Source organism: Octopus sinensis, linkage group LG1 (assembly GCF_006345805.1).
Source record: "Octopus sinensis linkage group LG1, ASM634580v1, whole genome shotgun sequence".
In the NCBI taxonomy this organism is placed as follows: domain Eukaryota; kingdom Metazoa; phylum Mollusca; class Cephalopoda; order Octopoda; family Octopodidae; genus Octopus; species Octopus sinensis.
Genome location: NC_042997.1, coordinates 86,463,867 through 86,490,162, shown reverse-complemented (window position 1 = coordinate 86,490,162; position 26,296 = coordinate 86,463,867). Strand labels below are relative to the sequence as shown.

At 35.4% G+C, this 26,296-nt stretch overlaps 1 protein-coding gene across 4 annotated transcripts; it reads right to left on the bottom strand.

Moving 5' to 3' along the window:
- Positions 1–176: 176 nt before the first annotated feature.
- On the bottom strand, positions 177–24,616 carry LOC115216232 (N-acetylglucosamine-1-phosphotransferase subunit gamma). Of its 4 annotated transcripts, none has more exons than XM_029785441.2 (10): positions 24,426–24,612; positions 20,849–20,897; positions 20,061–20,174; positions 18,859–18,942; positions 14,859–14,952; positions 11,175–11,372; positions 9,247–9,399; positions 5,817–5,949; positions 2,102–2,145; positions 177–523 (listed from the first exon to the last, which is right to left on the bottom strand). In XM_029785441.2, exons 1-8 carry the CDS (start codon positions 24,490–24,492, stop codon positions 5,821–5,823), a joined length of 888 nt encoding a protein of 295 aa, XP_029641301.1. In that variant the 5' UTR covers positions 24,493–24,612; the 3' UTR covers positions 177–523; positions 2,102–2,145; positions 5,817–5,820. The 4 variants fall into 4 exon arrangements, with proteins under 4 accessions (XP_029641301.1, XP_029641293.1, XP_036358511.1 ...); XM_029785433.2 differs by having other exon boundaries at positions 200–523; positions 5,880–5,949; positions 24,426–24,605; XM_036502618.1 differs by lacking the exon at positions 5,817–5,949 and having other exon boundaries at positions 200–523; positions 24,426–24,616.
- Positions 24,617–26,296: the final 1,680 nt, after the last annotated feature.

Here is a 26,296-nt window from a genome sequence, read left to right as displayed (position 1 = left end):
TTTATAATTTATTATTTGTTTAATGATAAAGAGAACATAATTTTATTTAATTAATCCCTTTCAATATAGATTACCACAATGATTAACTATAAAACAATATTTGTCACTTGCATATTTTCAGTGAGTAGCGACTAGTGTTTACATATGTATAAATACATTTAAAGCCAAAGATTCTCTAACTTTAAATAGATATTGTTAGTTTATTTCTTTAAGTTTTTTACAAGTTTATACATTCAATATACATAAACGATGATGATGATGATGTCATAATTATTCAATAAATATGGTGCTGTTCATTTGTGAATCCCAAAGATTGGGGTTGGTGACGTAGAAATGTCTTTCAAATTATTCTGATGAAAATATAAAGTCATTTTTTTTTCTCGGTTAGTCAACAGAAATGAGTAATGTTATTTAGTAGGTATCATGTACTTCGGAATGAAAGAAAATAATTTAACAATCAAAAGTATTGTTTCGGTCTCTTCTGTTTAAAGAATGGAAACTTGTAACGTGTCCAGGCACTGAGCTGTAATTAAAACAAGAGAATAGAGTATTATTAGATTTGAAGAAACAATTACAATAGTTGACCATTGTGAAGCCAACAAGCATTGTTCCAAACACCAGCTTAATAGTGAAGTAGTTAAAAATCCTACTTTCGTAAAATCCCACAAGCAATACATTTTATTATAATATAGTTATGAAAAGGTTAATAATTTCTTATATTAACAAGAGACCACTAGCTTTAGCATTCAGTTTACTGTCAAATGTAATGTTTATTGATTCACATTGTTTTGAATTAATCATATTATTTTAAAAATGACATTGTAAGGTAAGTGTAAGAGGTTGGATTAAGTCAGTTTGCATGTAAAACAGGTACAATATTTTAGGCTGGATATAGGTTAAAGTGGGGTGGATATAGTTGATTGGATTGACTGTAGTATATAACTGATACTTATTTTATTGCTTCTCCTCAGTCCTGTAAGATGAAATATGAACTCAGAATATAAAATGATAAATAATTATTGGTTTCAAATGTTGGCACAAGGTCAGCAGTTTCAGGGGAGGGACTAAGTCAACCCAGGTGGCATTTGAACTCAGAATGTAAAGACAGATGAAATGCCACTAAGCATTTTGCCGAGTGTGCTAACGATTCTGCCAGCTCGTTGTCCAGAATGATAGGCAATTATTGAAAGATATTTAACCCTTTAGTGTTTAGGTTACTCAATCAAATGTAATGCTCACTTATTCACATTGTTTTCAATTAATCATGCATTATCTCATAGCTCTGAGATTTCAATAATGCGATTATTTTTGTATGATGTTGCAGGGTAGGTGTAAGAGGCCAGGTCTGGCCAGTTTGAACATAAAACAGAATATTTGTGCCAGAGATGGCCAGTTTAAATGCTAAAGGCTTAATTTATGGTTCTTTTACAAATTTCATTACCAACATTCTCTAAATTAAAAGTAAATTCTAAAATTCATTTAATGTTTAATAGGAAAAATAACTGCCTTTGAGTGAATAAGCTACATCTACAAGACAATCTCAATTTCCTGATAAAACTAGTTCCTTTTATTTAAGCTTCTTAATGCCTTTGAGAAAAGCATCAACATCACAGTCTTATTCCCTTGCCATAAAATTTTTTGTGATTACTTGCTTGGGTTAATAAATATTCAATGAAAAGGAAAGTTTAAATATATTTTGCTTTGTTTTTCTCAGTCCCAATTTCAAAACCTACCACTGTTGATTTTATGTTTTTGTACTTATCCATTTCTTCTGGTCATTTTTGATCTACTCCTGGATGAAGCCTCAGCATACTGGTTTATCTATATGGTTGCTAACCTCTTTCAAGGTTAATATTATTGACTAGCCACCAATTCACAAACTTCAGGCCTTGTGCCTAAAGTAGAAAGAATCACGTTAACCTTAATATATGATTTGGTAATTTTGATTGTTTCTCGCTGTTAGTTTAGTATCAAAGATGGAACAATTCTTAAGCAGAGGTTCAACTTAAAGCTTTATAGTCAGAAAAAAGATCAGCAAATTTATGATCAATACTCTAATGATGTGATAGAGCATTTGTTTAATTACAAAAAGTTTACTTACCTCATTTGCTTTTGGAGAATGATAAGTGTTTGCCACGTTGTCATCTGAATTTCAGAAAAAAAAAAAAATTTAGTACCTTATATATGCAGAACATTAAAAAAAATATGCATTTGTTTTGCAAGAATCTTGATGTGAAATTGTGTGTTGAAACAGTTATTGTTATACTTGAGGATGATCTTTTTTTTTTGCCAATTAAACATGTACTATTTATTTGATCAGTGAAGGCGCATGGCTTAGTGATTAGCAAATTCTGCTCATGATCATAAGGTCATGAGTTCAATTCCCAGCAATGTGTTGTGCCCTGGAGCAAGACACTTTATTTCACATTGCTTGCTCCAGTCCACTCAACTGGCAAAAATGAGTAGTACCTGTATTTCAAAGGGCCAACTTGTCACGCGGAATCTCCTTGAGAACTATATTAAGGGTACATGTGTCTGCGGAGTGCTCAGCCACTTGCACATTTATTTCACGAGCAAGCTGTTCCATTGATCGTATCAGCTGGGACCCTCGTTCTTGTAACCAACGGAATACTCCTATCCTATCATATTTATTTGATCTTAACTTTAGTTTTTAGTTTATGTGTCTCTCAAAGTTCTTTCATCATACATTATGTGACCTCAGCAGTAACTTTTTGTCCTGTTTATTCCATTTTATCCTACAAATGAAAACTGAAGATCAAATAAATAGCACATATGTTTAATTGACCAACAAAAAAAAAAAAAGAAAAAACCCTCCCCAAGTATAACAATTTTTAATAAAGCAGTTTTGCGTGAATTTTTTTAATGGTTTATAGGCAAGAAGGGATATCTGTTAAATTCAAATTCATGAAGCTGTTAGTCTTTCCCACCACAGCACAACACTGTGTCAATGTAAAGACCTTGAAGTCTCCCTAATGGTCCAGTTCATTTAGCAGTAAATAGATACCATAGGGAAACAACTAAAAGTTATGCATCGTCAGCCAACTGACTGAACTCACCATGACTCAGCTTTTATAGTTCTGAGAATTAGCTTAACCCTTATTTAAATATCAGACACTTAACTAATACTTAGCTCTCAATGATTCAGCTTTTATAGGTCCATAAATATATAGCATAAAGAGCATCACTTTTCTAATTTAAGCAGCACAAACATTGTAAAACAGTCCTCTTCTCCAACCTTGAAACACTACATGCAGATGAAGAACTCACTGGTGACTCAGTCTTTTTTTTTAAATTGTTACAAATTAGGCAGGAGAAGAGGGGCAGACACAATGATCTTTGTAGATCCTCCCAGGTAGTGAGATTCTGTTAGTGATAGCCAACCTGAAAATCTGCATGAAAAATGTGTGTGTGTGTATGATCCAAAAAAGAGTCTTTCCATGATAATTCGAACTGCTAGAAACAGCAGCTAAATCTCTCTCAAATCACACCCTCCCTACTGTCCTAAAGAAATACATAAATAAAAATAAGGACACATTGGACAATGTAGTCCTTGATATACAAAAATATGGGATGGTCACACCTGAAATGTTTTTGATCATAGGACTACCTGATCAGAACTAAACTTAGGGTTGAACAACAATAACAACAAGTGAGGTAAGAACTGCAAGTCTAGTCAGGATGAGCTCCTTAAAAAGCATCTGAGAATTGATTATTAAATAAGAAGGTGTGTTAAACCTACTACATGATATATTGTGTAATGCATTTGGGGCTTATTTACAAATACCCAAACACTGTATTTGTATACATAGTAAAGCTCTATGTAGGTAAAAGTTTGACAAGTGGAACTTGACTACAATATAAAATATATCTTCCTAAAATCAATGAACTTTGAAAAGGACAGTGCTTAGTCTCAATTTCATAATAAACATATAAATAATAAATCTTCCTCAGAATAGGATGCTGGTGTATCACAGGATAGAGACAGCCCCTATGTAATCATTGGGCCTGCTAGAAATAGCAGCTAAGTTTCTCAAAATCACACCTGACCATGTTAAAAACAAACAAGAAGGGCACACTGGATGGTATAATTGTAGATACTTTATGCCTGAAATAAGTAAAGGTGGAGCAGTTATCACTGCTGAAATGCCTTGGATCATATTTTTGGTTCATCTTGTTGGTAAGGTTTAGTGGTTGCAATGTAAGTGTGGTTTAATAATGTATTTTTGTGGTGTTTAAAAACATCACTATTCATTATTTGATAGGGCAAGATGAAATATAGTGTTTGTGATGAGAAAGAAGTAGAGTAACAGGAGCTTGAAAATACCAAAATGTTTACATACTGTGAAGTTGCTCTTAACCTTTTCTTTGGAAAAATAAATGTGATACTTTATTTAAATGTATGTGTTAATTTAATTAATGTTAAAATGTTTTTATGTATAATTATACATAAAAAAACACACATGCATATACACACACACATGCACAAGTCAGTGAACGAATGAAAGAAAGGTACTCTTAACACATTTGGTTGGAGTTAGATGTATTTAATAACAGTTTGACTTAGCTCCACATTACTTAAAGTTTCATGGGCATAGGACACATCCATCTTGTTTGCAACATATGAGTTTAAAGATAAACACGAAAGAGTATAACTAATATTTTTGATAGAATAAACAACTATTTAACCTGAGCTGACCAATGGAGGCCTAAATACCTAGAAGACATTATGAATTTATTTAACCTCTAAACATCTGATTGAAATTTAAAGATATAGCTTATGTCACAACTGTCTTGCTGTTGACTAGTGTTTGAAGTTTGTCTTATTTTTATAGGAAGTTCATGGCTCAAATTAGTATATATGTTTTGGATAGGACTTGATTAGTGGAGGATAGTCACATGATTGGTCTTAGAAATTTTTGTAGGTTTCTTGCTACATCTGTGTGTTAGTATCAAGTGGCAATGTTTGGCATCATAAGCTAAGGCTGACACAGTTGACTGAACATGTCTCATGACAGTATCAAACAATCAATGCTCTGAATGTTTTCTGTCAACTGTTTGTAGAAAATAAACATGTGATTAAGTTTAGAACTGCTACGTCCATGCATTAGTGTCAAGTGACAGTATATTTTGCACCTAAAATGAAGCAGGGAACCTACAAAAATTTCTAAAACCAATCATGTGATTATCCTCAGCCAATTAAGTCCTATGAACTCCCTATAAAAATAGGACAAGCTTCAAACACTAGTTAGAAGCAAGACATAGCCACGTCTTTCAATTTCAACTTTTTGAAAATTAGTGTGAAGTGTGAAACAAGTTAAATCTTTAAATATAACAAAAAATATTTTAACTATTCTCAGTGCATTTTCAACTTCTATGTGGAATAAAATAACTTTGTTATATATATATTTATTATTGCCACGATTGATCGCTAGCCACTAAATTTTTTTTATTCTCTCGCTCTGCTTATTTCTGTGTTCCTTTCTGTTGAAGAGCATAGGCTCGAAATGTAAAAGACTTTCTCACTTCCGGAGTGTTAAAGTAATACATCTGTTTGTTATTTACACACCCGTCTTCGTCTTTTGTTTTGTTTTTTTTTTGTAAATTCTAACTATATATATATATATATATATATATATTCTGTTAGTGAGGTAAATTAATAAGAATTTATATTTTTAGATTGGAAAAAGATTGTACAGACAAACCAAAATGAGATGATATGTGTATTATGTCATATAAAAGGAAACTAGTGGAATTAATGAAATAAAATAAGTTTATTGAGGAAACAAAACTCTCACAGTGTCAGTTCGTTGGTATCTTTCCTCCTCTATGGTGATCACTAATATTGAAATAGGACTTACTACTCTTCACTTCCTTCAGCATTAGTAGAGTGCGTAAACCCTCAATTTCTGCTTGAAGTATGTTAAATGCCTGCAAATAAATAAATTCAAAAGTTTCCAGTTGAATATGTAATTCTAATAGAAGGTAGCTAGCTGGCAGAATCATTAGCACGCCAGACAAAATGCTTAGTGACATTTCTGCCACCTTAATGTTCTGAGTTCAAATTCTGCTGAGGCCGACTTTGCCTTTCAACCTTTTGAGGTCAATAAAAAAGTAGACCAGTTGAGAACTGGGGTTAATGTAATCAATTCGCCGCCTCCCTCGAAATTGCTGGCCTTGTGCCAAAATTTGAAACCAGTATGTATGAACTAATCTACATGATAAAGTATATCACTGTTTTTTTTGTAGTAGTAGGAAGAAGACTACTGCAACAATAACAGCAACAATAATTATTGTTGTTGTCTGAGAACAACAATTATTTCTGATAAAGGCAAAAGGCCTGAAACTTTGAGGGATAGGAACAGCCAATTATACTGAACTCAGAGCATAAGGGATACTTTATTTTATCAACTCTGAAGGGATGGAAGTTGACCTCAGCAGGAATTGAACTGAAAATGTAAAGAGCCAGAGCAAACACTCTGAATTAACTTGCCTGGTATCAAAATATTCTGCACCAATCAATCTAATAATCTATCATCTTCCTTGTTTCTATTCTAATATCAGTACTTTCCTCTTTATTAGCAACCAGTATTCCCATATACTGACTAATCAACAGTTGTTTAACATCTCCACTGCACTGGAAAGTAAAATTAGGAAAAGTCTACTTATAGCACAGGCATGGCTGTGTGGTAAGAAGCTTGCTTCCCAACCACATGGTTCCAGGTTCAGCCCTACTTCATGGCACCTTGGGCAAGTGTCTTCTACTATAGCCTCAGACTGAGTGGATTCGGTAGATGGAAACTGGAAGAAGCCAGTTGTGTATTTGTGTGTGTATATATATATATATATCATCATCATCATCATCATCATCATCATTTAACGTCCGCTTTCCATGCTAGCATGGGTTGGACGGTTCAACTGGGGTCTGGGGAGCCCGAAGGCTGCACCAGGCCAGTCAGATCTGGCAGTGTTTCTACAGCTGGATGCCCTTCCTAATGCCAACCACTCCGAGAGTGTAGTGGGTGATTTTATGTGCCACCGACACAGGTGCCAGACGAGGCTGGCGAACGGCCATGCTCGGATGGTGTTTTTATGTGCCACCGACACAGGTGCCAGACGAGGCTGGCGAACGGCCACGCTCGGATGGTGTTTTTATGTGCCACTGACACAGGTGCCAGACGAGGCTGGCGAATGGCCACGCTCGGATGGTGTTTTTATGTGCCACCGACACAGGTGCCAGATGAAGCTGGCGAACGGCCACGCTCGGATGGTGTTTTTATGTGCCACCGACACAGGTGCCAGACAAGGCTAGCAGACGACCACGCTCGGATGGTGTTTTTTATGTGCCACCGACACAGGAGCCAGATGAGGCTGGCGATCGGCCACGATCGGATGGTGATTGTTACGTGCCCACAGCATGGAGGCCAGTCGGTGCGGCACTGGCTACGGCCACGTTCGGATGGTTTTCTCGTGTGCCACAAAGATACAAATTCCATTGATGTTCATCTATTTTGATTTTGTTTGATTTTTTGATTTGATTTTCACTTGCCTCAACAGGTCTTCACAAGTGTCACAAGAAGGAAGGTATGCACAGGTGGACTGACTACGTCCCAGGTAGGGGCCACGGGTTATGGCCTGGCTAGTCTTGCCGGGTCTTCTCACGCACAGCATACTTCCATAGGTCTCGGTCTCTAGTCATTTCCTTGGTGAGACCTAAGGTTATATATATATATAATACAAATAATCAGAAAATGGAGTAAACCTTAGATTAACAAACACATCAATTGGACCACATTTACAGCTTATTTTATAATATACAAAGTATGACGTAAGAAATAGGTGACGTAACAAATCTCACAGCCATTTCTGCAGCTGTTACCAAGTGCTGTCTACAAATAATTGTGAAAATAAAACTCTTCATCTTCATAGGACATTCGGATTAAGGCACCGAGCTTCATCAGAGTAAAAAACAAGAGCATACAATATAAACGAAGAGAAGAAGGAATAGGAAAGAAAACATGGCCTAGAAAAGAAGTCTAGAAAGCCTGAAATATCAAAAGCATATAATCTACCATCCTTGGGGCTATGAGACCTGTAGGTTAAAGAGTGAGCTAGTAATGGTATAAGCAATACTACAATTTATTTACAGGTAGTTTCAATTTAAGGGGGCCGGGCAAGATGTTATAATAACTGAAACAAGTAAAAGAGGTACAACAGCAGATGACCTCAAATCACAATTTACAGTCTCAAAAAAAAAAAAAAAATGACACAAAATCCATTTAACAAGACAGCTTTGAAATTTTAATTCTTCAATAATCCTGCTGTAAAAAGTTTTACTCTAGGAAGAATATTTGTGTAAAATCTTTACAGAGAATAATATGATGAAGCTTCTACAGTAAGCTGAGATGCTAGAAATAGCAAGGAAATTTTGTTTAAATCACACACTGATTAGCCCTTTGTCTGTCCTGTATGTCATATGTGATATACAGGACATATTTCCCTGGCATCTATGCATCATATATGATACACATTCCCAGTTTCTTTCAACATCCAGAGTAACCTGGGTCTTATGAAAGGAAAGGTTTATGTTACTCAGAACATACGAAACAAGGGCTAACTAAAAGTCTGAAAACAAGCATGGTCGTTTAAAAGAAAATTATAAAAATACTTTGCATTGGCAAAGGGTTAATGCATCCTAGATAATACAGTCCTAGATTATACTGTGCCTGACAAAAAAAAGAGAAAAAAAAACTTGATGGGCATGGATGGAATAGTTCAGCAGGATCTTATTCTGTTTGCCATAAGTCTGCAGGATACTATTCTGTTTGGTTACAGGTCTGTAGGATCGGGGTTAACCTGGGGTTAAACCAGGGCTGGCCAACCTGAGGTCCATGGGTTGCATGCAGCCTGCAGACTTTTATCTTGCAGCCCACTTGATACTTTTTTGAAGTATTGTATTTAATTTCAAAATAAAATTGTTTGTGTAAAAAATTTGTTTCAAAATAAATTTAAAATTTTATAAGTGGCAATAAAGCAAAAGCCTACAATTTTATAATTTTAAACAAACGAAAAGCATGAAAAATTCTTGATTCTGTAATTTGATTATTTGACTATTAGTGCATAAAGTATACAAGTGGCCCTCAAAAAACTTTCTGTGATTAAAGTGGCCTGCAATTTAATTTGAGTTGGCCAGTCCTGGGTTAAACACAGTAAAATAAAGTAACTTACCGCAGTACATTGCTCAAGCGAAGTGAATTGATTATTTCCAGTATTGCTATTGTTACTTGATAGCATATCACTTGATTTTTTACTCAATGGTTTTGTACCAGTCTGAATAAAACCAGCTCTCTGAAATATTTTGGTCAGTTCTTTGTTGTACCCCTGGAAAATTTCAAATACAGGCACAAAGTTAAAAATATATTTTTTTCCATTTGAGGAGAAAAGTGCTAATTATATTAATATATTAACCCCAGTACTTTACTCTTGACTTCACCTTGGAGGATGCAGAGGGGATTAGCACAGAACAGCCAGCAATGGAGAGTACTGGTGGACCTGGTCAGCTCTGTGCATGATGCTGTCTCTGGGACCACAAACCTGAGATGACCCCAGCCCCATCCAGCAAGAGAATGAAGCAAGCAAGCAGTACTTTACTGGTACTTACTTTATGATCTGTGAAAGGATGAAAGCCAACCATGGAAGAATTTGAACTCAGAATGGAAAAGGATAATACTTATTTTAAGAACCTTAATGCTTGACAAGTACTTTATTTAGTGACCCATGGAAGGATAAAAGTCGACCTTGGAGGAATAGCATTTAAAGGCATTTCTACAATGTTCTAACAATTTTATCAATCCATCTTCCTGTTATTCAAAAATATTGGTTTCAAATTTTGGCACAAGGCTAGCAACTTTAGGGGAGGGGTAAGTCAATTTCACTGATCCCAGTGTCCAACTGGTACTTATTTTATCAACCCCTTAAAGGATGAAAGACAAAGATGACCTCAGTGGAATTTGAACTCAGAACGCAAAGACATGAAATGCCACTAAGCATTTTGCCTGGCATGCTAATGATTCTGTTTGATATTCAAAAATATTAAGAAGCAAATGAATGGGCTTCTATATGGTTATTGAACCTGCTAAAAATAGCAACTAAATCTTCTTCAATCAATAACCTGCTATCTTAAAAAAAAGCACTTAATGTAGTCTAAAATACAACATGCCTGAAAAAAATTACAGGATGGTCATGACTGGAATACTTTTGACATAAGTGTATTTGATCAGCTCTGACAATAACTTAGCAGAAATATTGGTATCACATTTTGGCACAAGGCCAGTAATTTCGAAGGTGGGACTAAGTTGATTACATTGGCTCCAGTGTTTGACTGATATATATATATCAGCCTGGAAGGAATGAATGGCAAAGTCAACCTTTGAGAACTTAACAAAAATATTCTTTTCTACTCTAGGCACAAGACCTGACATTTTGGGGGAAGGGGCCAGTCAATTAGATTAACCCTAGTATGCAACCAGTACTTAATTTATTGACCCTGAAAGGATGAATGGCAAAGTCAGCCTTGGTGAACTTATCAGAAATATTACCACCATAAAAAACATTACAAGCCAGCTTGGTGGTTATCCATGTATGCACACACATATAATACCTGTTTAGATTTTACAAGTTTTTTTTTCTAGACAACTTAGTTAGAAGTCGAATGGGTCAGCAACCATGACTTTTCCTCAGAACCTTTGAGGCTGATAGGAGGAAAGAAGGTAGTTGAACTCAGGCCCGAGACCTAGTCTGAATATTGGCAATAAAGTAGACTTGACTAAAGATACTCAAGGACCCTATGGTGGTGTTAAACCAGTTGATGGATTACGTCTACCACCCCAAAAGAGGAACAGTGCTTCTGATAGGCTTTCAAGCAGTTTCTGTTTCTCAAATTTCATTCACAAGGCTTTGGTTGACCTGAATCTATATCAGAAGACATAATGTTGTACAGTCAGATCAATTTTGGTGGCAATGACAGTGGCACCACCACCTCCACTAGCATTGCAGCAGCAGCAACAACAACAATAATTCCTCTTCTTCAAAGAAATCCTAAGCAAATTTATTATTATATGAATTGTAAAACATAAGGAAAATGATTCTGTACTCACCTTCTTAGTAATTTCTTCACGAACATATTGTCCTTCGAGCTCATCCCAAGCATCTCTCAAATGGTCCTCCAATGTTGGGTAAACCAACATTGCATTAGGATGACATACAAAAGGAGTTTGGAATGTAAATAGGTATTCACATGTTCGAGGTTCTGAAACATTTTTTAGCTGGTGTTCTGGAGCACATTCAAAGACAACCTGGATGTGAATAAGAATTCCTATTAATTTAGGTTGGATAATCATTACAGTTTTTGCATCACTTTCTCTGCCATAAAAAAAACAAAAAAAAACAAAACAAACAAACCCTGAATTGCTGATTGTTGTCTTCTCAACCATTAAGGGACTTTAAGATCTCTTTCTTAAATTTTAAGGTGTGATGCCTATTGCTGAGGTAGTTAGAATTAAGTGTACTGTTCAGTCCTTTATAACAAAAAAAGGAAACAAAAAGAAAAAAAAAAGGAAACTTACAGGAACTGAACTGAAAATCACTGAGCAAATAGTCCAACATTGTGTCCACTTAGCCATTTCAATTATCATTTTACTCCTTTACTGGAGTCATTGTTTCATATACATTTTATGTTTCATATATATATATATATATATATATATATCTCATGTACATTTTATGTTTCAGATATATATATACACACACAAGTGGTTAGATTGTTGGCCTCTCAATCATAATGTCATGAGTTCAATTTTTTCTGGACTGGATAGTTCTTCATCTCATGTTGCTCCAGTCTACTCAGCTGAAAATAAGTATCAGACTAGAGCTGGTGCAGGCCTTTCTCCCTCCAGCTGTCACATAGTCTATGTTCCACTGGGCCAAGAGAGTATTTATGCTTGCTTGCAATTACATAGGCACCTAAAATTGACTAGCAAAAGCATGGTACTTAGTCAAGTCATGTATACATATCCTTTTAATCTTTTATTAGTTTTAGTCATTAGACTGTGGTCATACTGGAGCATCACCTTGAAGAATTTCAGTTGAATGAATCAACCCCAGCACTTATTTTTTTAAGCCTGGTATTTATTCTATTGGGCTCTTTTGCTAAACTGCTAAGGTACAGGGATGTAAACACACCAACACTGGTTATCTAGCAGTGATGGGGGACAAAAACAGACACAAAGACATGCTTATATATATATATATATATATATATATATATATATATATATAGGGTATGGTGAATAAATTGTCATCTAAATTACACAAAAATGAAAATAACACTGATATCTCATTTTAATCGATATACTTACAAAAATTACATAAAAATGTTTTGAAATACTAAAGACTAAATTTATTCAATAAAATCGCCATTAGCTTCAACCATGGCCTCCAGATGACTTTGGAATTTCCTGCAACTCTTCTGGATAGTCTCCTTGTTTAAGTTGGTGAATGCAGCCATAATCCTTGCCTTCAGTTCATCTTTGGTGTTACAAGGAGTTTTGTTGGTCTCTTGCTCAACTGTGCCCTACACATAATAATCAAAGGGGTTGCAGCCTGGGGAGTTAGGTGGCCAGATGTTAGGGGTGATGTGGTCGCAGAAATTGTCTGACAGCCATGACTGGGTTTTCCTGTTTGTGTAGAATGGTGCAGTCCTGTTGCCAGACACAGAGTCTTCCAGCAGCCACTCTCTTGACCCAGGGAAGTACTACTTCCTCCAGACACTTGATGTAGGCTTCTGTGTTGAGTCAGAAGCCGTGTGGGAAGATGAATGGCGGCATAAAGTCACTGTCACTAATGATCACTCCAAATACCATGATGTTGACTGGATGTCTGATTTTTATCACTCTCGGGACATGTTTTGGGGACATGGCAAGCCAATGGTTATTCTCTGTATTCAACATCTGATCTTGGCAGAAATTTTTCTCATCTGGGAAAAACCAAAGCATGTTTGGTTGGAGGGGATGCTTGAGTTTGTTCAAAAGTTTTGTGGCACGGTCTTTCCTCTTGTCCTTGATGGCTTGGAATAAAAACTGGTCCTTTCTCATCTTGTACGAGGAATACCAAATGTCTTCATGCACTACCTGCCTGATAAGAAACTACCATGTCCTTGCTGATGGACCTGATTGACTTGGAGGGATCGTTGTCAATCATGGTGTGGATCTCACCAACAAATTCAGGAGTTCTTTCTTATCAGAACGATCAGAGTGAGTTTTCCAAGCTGCCATACCTTTGTAATCACCATTAAACTCATCCATGTTTTCTGCACTCACCTCGGACGGACACCCAAACATTCTGAAATGTTCATATTGGAGTTTACGGTGTGAATGCCAAGCAGTACAGAATGTCATTTCCTAATTCCTGGCAGAGTGAATTGCATCATGGTACTGTTTTTCTCAAAGATGGTGCCCAACTGATGCAACTATAGTGCGTAATTGACAAAATCAATTAACAAACAATGCACACACACAAAATTAGAAATATAAAATGGTGACACTCTGTATGTGTATATATATGTATATGTGTGTATACATATATATACACATACAAGGTGTATATACACATATATTATTATAATATACAATATATATAATATTATTATATTATAATACGCACACACACACACACAAACACACACAACAGGCTTCTTTCAGTTTCTGTCTACCAAATCCACTCACAAGGTTTTGGTTGGCCTGAGGTTACAATGGAAGACACTTGTTCAAGGTGCCACACTGAACATGGAACCATGTGGTTAAGAAGCAAGCTTCTTGCCATACAATATATATATAACTGTTTCATACACACACACAAAACTATTTTGCAGCTGACAAAAAAAAAAAACCAAGTATTTTTTATTAAAGTATATTAAAGTTATTTTTGTGAATATGATATGAATTAGCTAGAATTGTATACAACACTATCTTCCTGGATACCATTAATTCTCTCTGATAGACCCTAGTTATGTACCTGACTATATCTTTTTTTTATACAAAAAAGCAAACAAAAACAACATTGTGCTTAGTGAAAAGAAATCAATTGTAAAAATCCCTCCAAAATAGTCACAGAAGTCTGTGCAGGCTTTTGTCTGGCTGTCTCCTGCCAAACTGTCCCACCCATGCCAGCATGGAAGGCGGTCGTTAAACGACAATGATGATGATGACGATATTTAGAATTTCAGTATCTCTGTCATCATTTAAAATTTTTAAAAAATTTTTTGCTGGAATGGTTTGAATGGATCTGCTCTATCACAGTCTCACCATATGTTGTGATCCTTTGTGAGATTCTATATCCTGAGTTTAGCTTCCTTCATCACTTCTATTTTCCTCTTCTGTAGATTCCCTCCACTTTGATCAATTGACTCTTCTTCACCCAACTATCATGCTTCATATGCATCACATTTCCATGCCAGCCTAGTTTCCTCTTTTGGACTCTATAACTGATTCCACCAACATCCATGGTCTCTCTCTCTCTTTCTCTCTGCTTCCCTGTTATCCATTATTCATGTATGTTTACATTACACATCCAAAAGAGTATGCTTGCTTCCTTTCTTTCTCTACTTTTCTATATTCTCAACACTCCATGATTTGCTTGTTATCAAGCAACATTGCAATTTGCACATAAGCATCAGATTATTTGCTTTTCATTCAGAGAGAACACCATTTTTGCCAACAGAGAAAAAAAATCACCATTCACTTGTTTATAGCAATGTAACCAAATTTTAATAAAACAAGACTTACTCGTGATGTACGTGAGATAGATCCACATTTATCGCCTTCCTTTAGTAACATAGCTGTAAATGTATTGTTAGCAATTTCCCAATCCTGCCATACACTGAAAACATAATACAAGAGGTGTTAAAATTTCACTTGCTGAAAATACAAAACGAGATAATTGAACAGCTCAGAATAACACTTAAATGGACTCATTCACGATCATATTTCTAATGATATACACTGACTATGTGTTTCAATTAATTTTGAAGATTTTGGATTTATTTAATAATAAAATAATCAAAGTTTTCATTAATAAACTATTGATTAGAACATAAGAGATATAATTTATTTTTTACCTACAATTTATGTTGGAAGGTTTTATTTTAAATATAAATACCTTAACACTTTAGCATTCAGATTACTGTCATATGTAATGCATTTTTATTCACATTGTTTTCAATTAATTCTGCATTATTTTGTAGGTTCGATAATGTGATTGATTATTTTTAGAATGACATTGTAGGGTAGGTGTGAGAGGCCAGATATAGCCAGTTTGAATATAAAACAAGTAGAATATTTGGGCAGGATGTGTCCTGTTTAAATGTTAAAAGGTTAAAATAGGTTTGGTATCAGAGAAGGAGCTATCTCAAGCAGATTGATATCAGAATGGTTAATGAATAAAGTGAGTTGAGCAGTGAATAAAATACTTTGTGATATTTAGTTGTCTCTAAACATTCTGAGTTCAAATCCAGCTGACAGCAACTTTTACCTTTCACTCTTTGGTTGTTAATAAAATAGTATCACCAATTACAGAGATCAATATAATTGATTATATATTTTCTACAACAACATTTGTACCTGCATACCTTTGTTAGAAATCATTATTAGAATTATTAAAAGAATCGGGATAGGGAATTGGCTGAATTGTAAGTATGTCAGATAAAATGCCTTAGTGTTCAACATTCTAAGTTCAAATTCCACTGAGGCAAACCCTACCTTTCATCCATCCAAGATTTATAAAGTTGTATCAATCAAATGCTGAGTTTAATGTCATCACCCATAACCCGCCATCAAAAATTTGTTTCATTGTGCCTATGTGAGATACTATAATTAGAATTACTGAATTTTCAGAATTGACCTTGAAACTAAGGTGTTAAATTACAGACTAAAGTTACACGCTCAGACATCATCACAAGAGGCTTCTGTCAGTGGAGTTGTTGTTTAGCCCTGGGTTACTTTCACCCTTTCTCTCATTTATTTATCTCTCCTTCTCTTGCTCTCTTCCTCTGACTGGGTAACCATGTATCTCCTCTACAGCAACACACTTGTTTCTTTCCTCATTCTAGATCTCTCTCTCTCCCTCCCCCTTCTCTCTATTGCTCTCTCCCTCTGATTGGACAACCATGTATCTCCTCTACAGCAAGACACCTGTTTCTATACCTCTGTTACACTCAAACCGCTCATCACCTGACACAAGGCCACTTCCTCCAATGCCTTCCCTCTCAAAGGATCTTTTTCTTGCAACTTACTCGGTGACTCCACCAGTGCTGATATAACCAGTTCATACTGTAAAGTGGTTGGTGTTAGGATGGGCATCCAACTGTAAAAACCCTGCCAAACCAGACAGTGAAGCCTGGTGTAGTCTTCTGCCTAGCCAGCCCCTATCAAACTGTCCAACTCATGCCAGTATGGAAAATGGATGTCAAATGATGATGATGATCCATTGTGGTAAAGATGAGAAAAATAAACAGACAAGTCATTGGATGCTGAAACCTGTGAAATTTAGCAGCTATTTCTAACAAATTGAGCAAACCTATAGCAACTCCTTCATTGGCTCAAACTTGTAATAATTGTTTTCATTTAACCACAGGCCAGTGCTTACCACCAGCTCTTTTTGGGAATATCTGAGGACTACAGTGTTTATTGTGCTCTCCTCCTTTCTCCTAAAGGCAATAGAGTGTGATTTGTGAGAGATTTCTAGCAGGATGAATGACTACATAGATGTTTCCTCATTGCCCCATAAACTTATCCTCAGGTCAATTGAGTAGACCTATAGTCAAAAGTCATTCCATGCATGACCATCCCATCTTTTTATATATCATGCAATTGTGAGTGCAATACCTTACCCACTAAGCCATAGCCTTCATGATTAAATAGGTTGTACTTCTATATTTGAAATTAAATGATTAAAAGCAAAAAAGTGGCATTCATCATAATCATCACCATCATTTAACATCCGTTTTCCATGCTGGCATAGGTTGAACAAGAGCTGGGCAGCTGTCCAGGCTCCAATTGTCTGTTTTGACATGGTTTCTTTGATTAGATGCCCTTCCTAAAACCAGCCACATTACAGAGTGTGCTGGGTGCTTTTTATGTGCCATCAACATTCTACATAAAAAAAATTCCTGAAAAGTATGCAGATATCTAGATTTATGAAAACCATTCTATTGAACATAGTACAGAATATAAAGTGGCTCCTGGCGATGAAAATAAAATTGTATAGCCTTTTGTTTATACAGTAATAATATACTGAGCCACCCTAGTAGGTGGTTATTATAAAAACTATAACAATTTATCATTTGTATGATACTTAAAAACAAACTGATGTTAAAAATTCATTGAATGATCTAGATATATTTCAAATATTAAAATTTATGTTTCCAATTTGTTATTCTGTAATTTTCATAATGCTATTTCAATTTCAATGCTATCAAAAATGACTGTCAGAATTTGGCGTATTTTAGAATGAGCCTCAATATGTAGAATTTAATATTGTTGCTGCTTACTTCCATTCAGCATTAAGATCAAGGCATTCCAGCCTTGACTACCTTGTTTTATTGCTTGGCATAAGACATCCAAGAGTACATTATTCAATGTATATTTATTTTTTAGGACATTATGGTGTGAGTTGAAAAAGATCTGGCTGCTACTTTTAGCAAGTCAAATGACCATATACAAGCTCCCTCAGTGACTAATACAAAATTTATTTTAGTTTGTGATCATATCCAATCACTGACAAAGTGATCACAAGCAATCGTTGTTGTTTTCCCTATGCTCATTAAAGGATCTGAGTTTAGCATGTAAAATAACAAAATATTGATTATATAACAGTGATCTATAAATTTCCCATACAGTCCAGCTATTTACATCTAGCTGACTTAGGCTATTGATAGATATAAGTCATCGTCAGGGAATACTGTGCACTGTCAGAAACAGGATATAAACTAATGATTCTTTAGCCAATAAATCAACACTTGCTTTCTCTTCACAGACACACACATGCGCACACACACATACACACACACACACAAAAGTATAGTTTTAATATAGGGTGATGTTATTGTGGAAAATCTAATCATGGTTCTTCCTTAGGAACAAAGACTATTTATGTTTTAGAAGCTCAGGGTAAGTTGACCAAATCTATTGCAATGTTTTTAGTGCTTTTTTATTGACTTTTAGATGGATGAAATGCAAATGGACAGACTTTAAAACAAAATATAAGAATGTAACTAAGGGCCATAATTAATTTGGTCCAGCACTCTAATCCCTTTGTTAATTCCATACCATTTTATTAAGGAAATTTTGATATTATAAGGATTTTAGTATTTCATATTCCTTATTTCTTTTTTCACAGTTAAGTTTTAATAATTGATTGCTTTGATTCACTTCAAACTGATCATTAATGACTAACAAAAACAAAAGAGAAATCCATAGTTTTCATATGAGATATAGTGGCTGTTTATATAATGTGCTGGACTTGTGGATTATTGATTCATATCCTGCTGCATATATCTGCAGTGTCCTGAGGACAGGCACTTAATGAAAATGGAGATGTTGGAGCTGATTTACAGAATATTACACAGCACTCACTGATGATGATTTGTCATAAACAGCTTATGTATAAGTTTATAAAGAGGTTAGTGATAATGGTGAATTGACAAAGTATTGATTTTTAGTGCCAAGTAATGAGTAGAAATTTGAGCTAGAGCATTGATAAGGTGTATAGATTTTTTTAACAACTTACCCGAGTATACCATTGTAAGGATTCCATCTCAGAGAAAGTTCATGCTGAGTTACATTGAAGAATGGACAGAATTTATACTGGTACCTGAAACAAAATTTATTAAAAATATATATTGAAACTTATTTATGCATGCATGCATGCACGCACATGCACATACACACACATACATACATATATATATATATATATAACACTGCTGGATTGAATGGTACTGCCCAGGTGTCGAAACCATAATGATATCCGTGGGGCAGCTGATGATGGAGGCATGTTGGATTGTTGGTATAGCTGTGGAATAGTATTATAACGCATCCTTTTGATATAATACACACACACATGTATGTATATATATATAATATACACACACACATATGTATGTCATCATCATCATGGAGCTGATGCAAGCATCTGGTTGGTTAGATCTATGTTATAGTTTTGATTTACTGTTGTATTGTTAGACTTCTTTTCTTATATTTTGTACCTTTGTGACTATAGACAGTATACTGGATAAGGATATACTTTGGTTTTGTTTAGTTGAGGAGTCACTGAATAATGTGAAATTCAATGTCTTTAGTAAAGATCTTACAACTCAAAAAGAACTGCATTTTTTTTTAATTTACAAAGCGAGCATTTGATTCTTGGCATAGAAAATGTTTTTTAAGCATTTATAATGCTTAAGTTTGATTTGTTACATTACTGATCATATATAAGTATTCTGCTACAGTTTCATGTAACACACAGATGCATGAGTCAACAAAGGAGCTTCTAAGTGGTCACTCAAGCTTTTAGAAATGGCATTCAAATCTTCCTCAAATCACTCCTTAATATTTTAAAGCAGGAAATGATAGAATGATAAGCTGGAATGCCTTTGATAATAGATTTGCTCAATGAGGACTGGAATTAAACAACAAAACAGCAACTTACAGATAGTGTTTTATTCTATATGTCTTCAAAGTATTTTTTTCTCATCTTTCAATTCAACAAGACGAATAGAGAGAGTGGTCCTTTGCATTCATTTAATTGCTGCCCAGATAACTTTGCTTGATTCATGTTTCAAATGCATTTTACTTCTGATGGTTTAGTATTATAAGGAATAAGTAACAAGGTGTATAAAGAATTGTATTCTAAAAGTAAGAAATGTCCTACTTATGCTTGCATAGGATTAAAAAAAAAATGGAAATAAAACTATAAAATGATGAACTTACATATTATCAGATTTATTGAAACATTTGCCAATGAGTGACCTAAAATGGGGAGGTCCACTGAAGTTGGCAGGATTTATTTGCATAACCAGAGGTTTGTCTTCCTCATTATGACTCCTGTAAATGAAAATAAAATAAACAATTAAATGAATAGCTCAAATATAATAATTTCTTCTTTACCCAATTTCTTTTCCACATCACATTGTTACTTCTTCGACCCTTCCCTCCCTCTCTGTTTTGTCTTTTTCTATTATTTCACCACTAACATTGATTATTGGTGTACATATCAATGAGGTAGCAGCAGGGAGGGGCTCTATATCATTGCATGATCTGCTAGAAATAGCAGCCAAATAACCCTAAAATCTCCCACCCTCACCCCAGTGTCATAAAAATGGAAACGTTAGATAATATAATCCTAGTTATCTTTAAAAATATGATGGTCATGGCTGGAATGCCTTTGATCATAGATCTATTTGTTTAGGGCTGACCTAGGACAAAACAACTTTTTAGTCTTTATTTCGTCTCTATTTCTTTTAACCAGTTCACTTATACCTACTCTTCAAATCATCACAGGACGTTTGTATCATAGAATCAAGGGCAGTCTAAGCCAGTTTGGTACCAAAAGGAATAAAGAGTAAACTACAAAATACTTTAGTAAACAGTAGAATCCATGGAAACAAATGGCTTGCTGCAGCAATTAATGAGTATAAGAAGTTCAAAAATGGAATAAAATGGTTTGCCCAAACCAATTTATTCTACTTTTGTGCTACTATACACAATACTATACTCACCATAAACCTGAAGGTTCTTCCAGAAGTTTTACATCAAAGGTTTTTCCATCTGCGGGGGATAAAAAAAAAAGAGTAACTTGTTGGTTAAACATCTCATCTTAAGTGTTGTCTGATTGTATTTGTATTATTTGTATGCATAGATTGCTCTTAGATATGGAGTCAAATATAAGTAGAGATTTCAAATAATTTTTCTGATATTGTGCTGGTGTTTATTTTCCTGACCTACCACTCATAGTCACAGTCTTCCTCATAATCCTTTAATCTTGAAAGTTCCTGTGGGGTGTTCTGGTGGCCTGAAGGACCACCACCTTCTCCTCTATGCCTAGCAGTATGGCAGCATCCAACCAGGCTACATCCACTTCTGGGGGTATTTACTCTACCCTAACCCTAGAAGCACGCTTCCCAAGGCATACGGGTAGAAGCACCACTTCGTCTGTTCTCAAAAGTGTAGCTGAGTGCAGCCTGGCAGTAGCTACCTCCCGGAACTGCACCTCCACTGTTCCAAACATTTTTCCTCTGGCAAGGTAGGAAATCCCTTGCCAGATTGGTCTAAGTGCCTTTTCAACTTGCACCGTAGACATGTCTTCAATTCTCTTTGTTGCTACAGAGTACGTCCTGTAAATAATTGTTCTTTCTTGTTTCCCCTTTAAAACTTCTTTGGGAGGGAATACCTTCAATTCGGTCTCCTCCCTTTTAAGCATTTAAAAAAATTTACTTATTTCTTCCAGACACACTTCTTTAGTTTTTTCCTTTGTCAGCTCTGCATAATGCTTTGTCACCATTTTTTCATCAATTCTATCCAAACACCTCACCAATTCTTCCTCAGATAACAAAAAGTCTGAAGAAGGGTAATTTATGGAGCCTGAATAATTCAAGCCTTCACAGCTCCTCACCTGACGCCCCCCCCCCCATTAAACAAGAGGAAAAACATTGCACTGCCAAGACAACCAAAAAACACGCGTTACACTCAAAATCCACAATCCAACTGACAAACACTACACCGGAAGCAAACATCTTACCATACAACCATGCCTGCACCTATTGCTCCCATACATGAAATAGAGAAAATATTACATTCACAAACATATTTAAAAATATTGGTAAATCATTATTCACTAACACAATACAACCACTAGCATAGACATGCTGTTTTTTTATGTTGCAAGAAGAGTTCCTGCACCTCTGTATGAAAGGGTTAGCAAAAGTTATGAGTACTTGCCCTACCTACCAGAATAAATTGTTAAAAAAATCTAACATTGTTTTAAGGAACATAACATACAATATAGCCTGGCAACAATTAAAAAAAAATGATGTAAATTTCAGATTTCCAACATTCATGCTATAGTGGTGGTATCACCAGTCTAGTGAAGGGGTCACTAGTATAGTGAGTCCACTATCTTCGTAGCTAATGTATGTAGCTTGTTGATATAACATGGCGGAGTGTTCATGGTCAGGTTGAAGTGATGACATCGGCAGTAGTAGGTTGTTGATAGTGTGCATGTTTGTTCAATAGTAATTGGTATACAGAGACAGGCAGACAATACTCAACTTGTTCAAGAGTGAAGTTTATTCACAGCAGTGGGTTATGTACAATGTAAAATGCCTTGTATAAGATTTCTGTAAAGAAGTAAGTTGGGTTTTATAGAGATGTCTGTAGTATGGTAGCAGTGAATGAATGTGTGAGGACATTAGCTGTACTTTGTGTATGTAGAAAAAGACTTGATAGAAGTGTTTCTAGAAAGCATGAGAGAATGGCATTGAGTTTAGTTGATACTGCTAGTGCATGTGGAAGAAGAACTGTTCTGTGTGTGAGATGCCAGCGCAATCGTGATAGAACCAAACTACAAGCCGGAAGTCCTTAGAGAAATGAAGTGAAAGGAACTCAATTAAACATGACTGCAGCCACATTATATAAGTGACAATCGGACGTTGTAGAGAGAACCTGTTCATTTGGCCAATCACAGACCAAATAGAGCTGTAAACTTACAGTGACGCCTGAGCCTACCTTGAGATGGAATTTAAATGATACAGACCCAAATGGAAATTGAAACCGTGATACCAATCTGATGACGACACAATTTTGTAAGCTAGAATCTACTTGACTATTGTGCAGTATATTGCAGGTACATGTCACATCATATTCACATAAACGAAAAATAAATTCAGTTCCAACAATATTCAAACTCAGATGAGAGACGTTTGTAACTATTTAAATTAGTCTTTGATTCTGTGTTACTAGAAGATGAGTATAACCTTATTCCTCATGAAAGCTAGATTGTTCTACTCTTATCCTGGCGAGCTAACGAAAGAACCTGGACAGTCACTCGACCTGCTAGAAATAACAACCAAATACCACTCAAGCCACAGCTTACTAAATTTTTAAAGATGGAAGGACACTTTGGATACTGTAGTCTCATCAATATTCTTTCGGTTTGAAACATCTTTAATCATAATTCCACCTAATCAAAGCTGACTTGGGGCTAGAAATAATTTATCGTGTAAATATATTAGCGCTCTGTTGTTCGTGAATATGTTGTATTCCTTTATTACTAATTATGATTGTGGCCACTCATTAGCAATGTAATCTCCTGATACAATGTGAACATTGTAGTGGTGTAAATGAAGTTCTTTTCAATAAAGAATTTCAATTCTCATTTAATTAGCATTGTTCTTTAAACGATAATTACTAAGTAAATAAAGTTAGGTTCAGCAGATTTGTTGAAATGGTTATTTACTTCTAATTACTTCTTTCAGAAAAAGAAACAAGTAGAAATTACATTTGAGATACAAAACAATTTTTTAATTAAAAACTATTTTTATGAGTATATAAATGTAAATCAGGCAATAGATAATAATTAAGGTTGCAATTACACTTAGTATATGACAGGGAAGTAAGCACGCGATGAGAGCCTCTACGTGGTGGTAGTTCGAGATTCTTATTAATAACAGCTATATAAATGTACAAACTATATCCTACCAGATAAAAAAAAGTGGGGGTTATCTTGGGAAACGTAGTCCCCCACCACAAATACACGAAATGGAATACCTTTGATCATAGATTTACTGATTAACCTGGTCTCTGATCAGTAGATCTAGGATCTCAACAATAAGTGAAGAGTACAAACATGAACGATAAGAGAAACCAAAATTATACACCGTATCGAAGAAACAAACAATAATACTCCAATTTATATATCTAATAATTATTTTGAAGAATACAACCTGTAATTATATAATATATTTATATTTAACAATGGTAGTATTGCTTGATCCAATATACTAGTAACAGACTGTCTTTTTGAGAGTTAGTCTCGCCCCCTATTAAAAGAACAGTCCAGTGGAGTTACTGCTGTATTGGATCAAACAATACTATCCTTGCTACATACATTATATCACTACATATTTGATGCATAGAAAATATGATTATATATATATATATATATATATATTTGAAACATGTTAGTCTCTTAGAAAATTTAATGACGGTCGTCTTTGTTTCTCTTCCGTGTTTGTAACATGAAGGATTGTCGAAAATGTATAGTATAAACAATAATTTGCATTATTAATGTCAACATACCACAGCAATTTAAGTAGAGAAGCAAAACACACGATAAAGTGAGGAACACAGCAACATAGGTTTTCATTGTATTTGTTTATGTTACACGATAACGCCAAGCAAGCATCTCTTCTCCGCTCGGTTTTACGGTGTTGTACGAATTTAATCTCTTCTGCATATTTGGTCATGGCTGACAACGTAGCTGTATCCGGAAAACTTCCCTCCGGAATGCAGGCATGGGCAAATCTTAAAAAAAAAAAAAGGATGTAAGACCACCAATTGCTATAAAGTATGTGTTTCCTCTCCACATCCTGCGATGTTATCCAAAGGAAATGTAAGGGTGGATATAGCTTGAAATAATTATAAGCGAACATATAATTCGGAACAGATATTGAGAAGTATTCGTTCACCATTGTAACAGTTCTTTCAAGCTCCACCGCTGTGGACTAGGGCTTCGTTTCCTCGATTTCAGAAGGACAAAAGGCAAAGGTAAATTCGATTGGCTCTGAACTCAGAACGTAAAGAGCTGGGACAAATATAGTAAAGCATTTTGTCGGACGCTTACCTACCATCGGCTTCCCGTGTGTGTATGTGTGTAAAGGGACCCCCTGGGTATAAACTGTATTTTAATGTCCTCAAGAGTCAAAAGTTTGGAAAACGCTGGTCTAGAGCATAAAGCACTACTGAAACAAGATACTCCAATACTGAAAGGGAAACCTCGGCAATTGTGTGCATATTCGAAGAGATTAACATTTTCTGCATGACCGAAAAATTTAAATTGTGGTCTCAGATGTGGATTATCGAAAGTATCGTCTGCATGTAGTTTGAGATGCAGCTCACAAATACAGTATTTTTGAGAACATAAGACCGGTGTATAAGGTGCGCCGATGTATAAGACGCACCCTTATTTTGAAGACAAAGTTTTGGAGGTAAAAAAAGAAGCTACAACCATATTTGAAAGGGTTTTCTCAAACAAAAATTCAGCCCGATACTTTAACGATTAGTGTACATTGTTCTAAACACAAAAGTACTCAAAATAAGAAACTACCATAAATTAAAAAAAAAAAAACACACACACACACAAAAGAAAAGAAAAAGAGAAGAAAAAATGGTTTACTGTTATTTAGTTTGAGGCAAAATCTACAAGATCCTCATTGCTTTCACTTTCGCTTAATAAAGAATGATATTTCATCATTGGACCCAATATTATGATAAAAGAGAATGTCATCCTCAGTTCCATCCATTGCCTTACGAATACAATATATCTTAAATGACTTAATCGCTATATCACTTCTTGTTTTCACCCACGAATTGTTCGCCCATATGCACACCAGAGCAAGCATAAATTTTTTCCTTGGTCCAGCTGGGGTTCGTAACAAAATCTTCTTTCAACTGTATCCAGTTGTTCTATTCCTCTACCGTTAGTCTTAAAGGGTTTGTTAATAGAAACACCGAGAAATTGCAGTTGACTTGTTAAACCATCGGATATAATAACCAGTACTGATTTTTAAACGCAGCTTTTCCGTTTATTAAACCCCCCACCACCCCACTGTTTCATCCCAGACAAGGAGAGAAGGCTTTTAAAATAAATCCCTTAGACGTTTTGATGAAATGTTTTCAAAACAAAGTGGTATTCAGTCTTCATCCAACCTTCCTTTTTCCTATATGTGACACGGCATTCCTTCCACCGATACATTGTTACGAGAGTTCACTGCTGTCACTCTTCTTTTCCCCCACTGAGATGTTCACTGCGCGTCGGGGAGATTCAACCACACTTCTTCCCCGATTTGAACACTTGCTGACCCCAAAGGATCGCGGTTACATGCTCGGGTGTCTCCATTCGTACCTAAACACAGCCTTTTGCGGGACCGTCTCACCAGTCAGTCCTCACC

Coding starts and splice junctions, on each gene's coding strand:
- LOC115216232 (XM_029785433.2), bottom strand. CDS start 24,492: ATGAAAACCTATGTTGCTGTGTTCCTCACTTTATCGTGTGTTTTGCTT. Junction 20,175..20,848: donor GAAGAACCTTCAGGTTTATG/GTGAGTATAGTA, acceptor TTTCATTTACAG/GAGTCATAATGAGGAAGACA. Junction 524..2,101: donor ATTCTCCAAAAGCAAATGAG/GTAAGTAAACTT, acceptor TTTTAATTACAG/CTCAGTGCCTGGACACGTTA.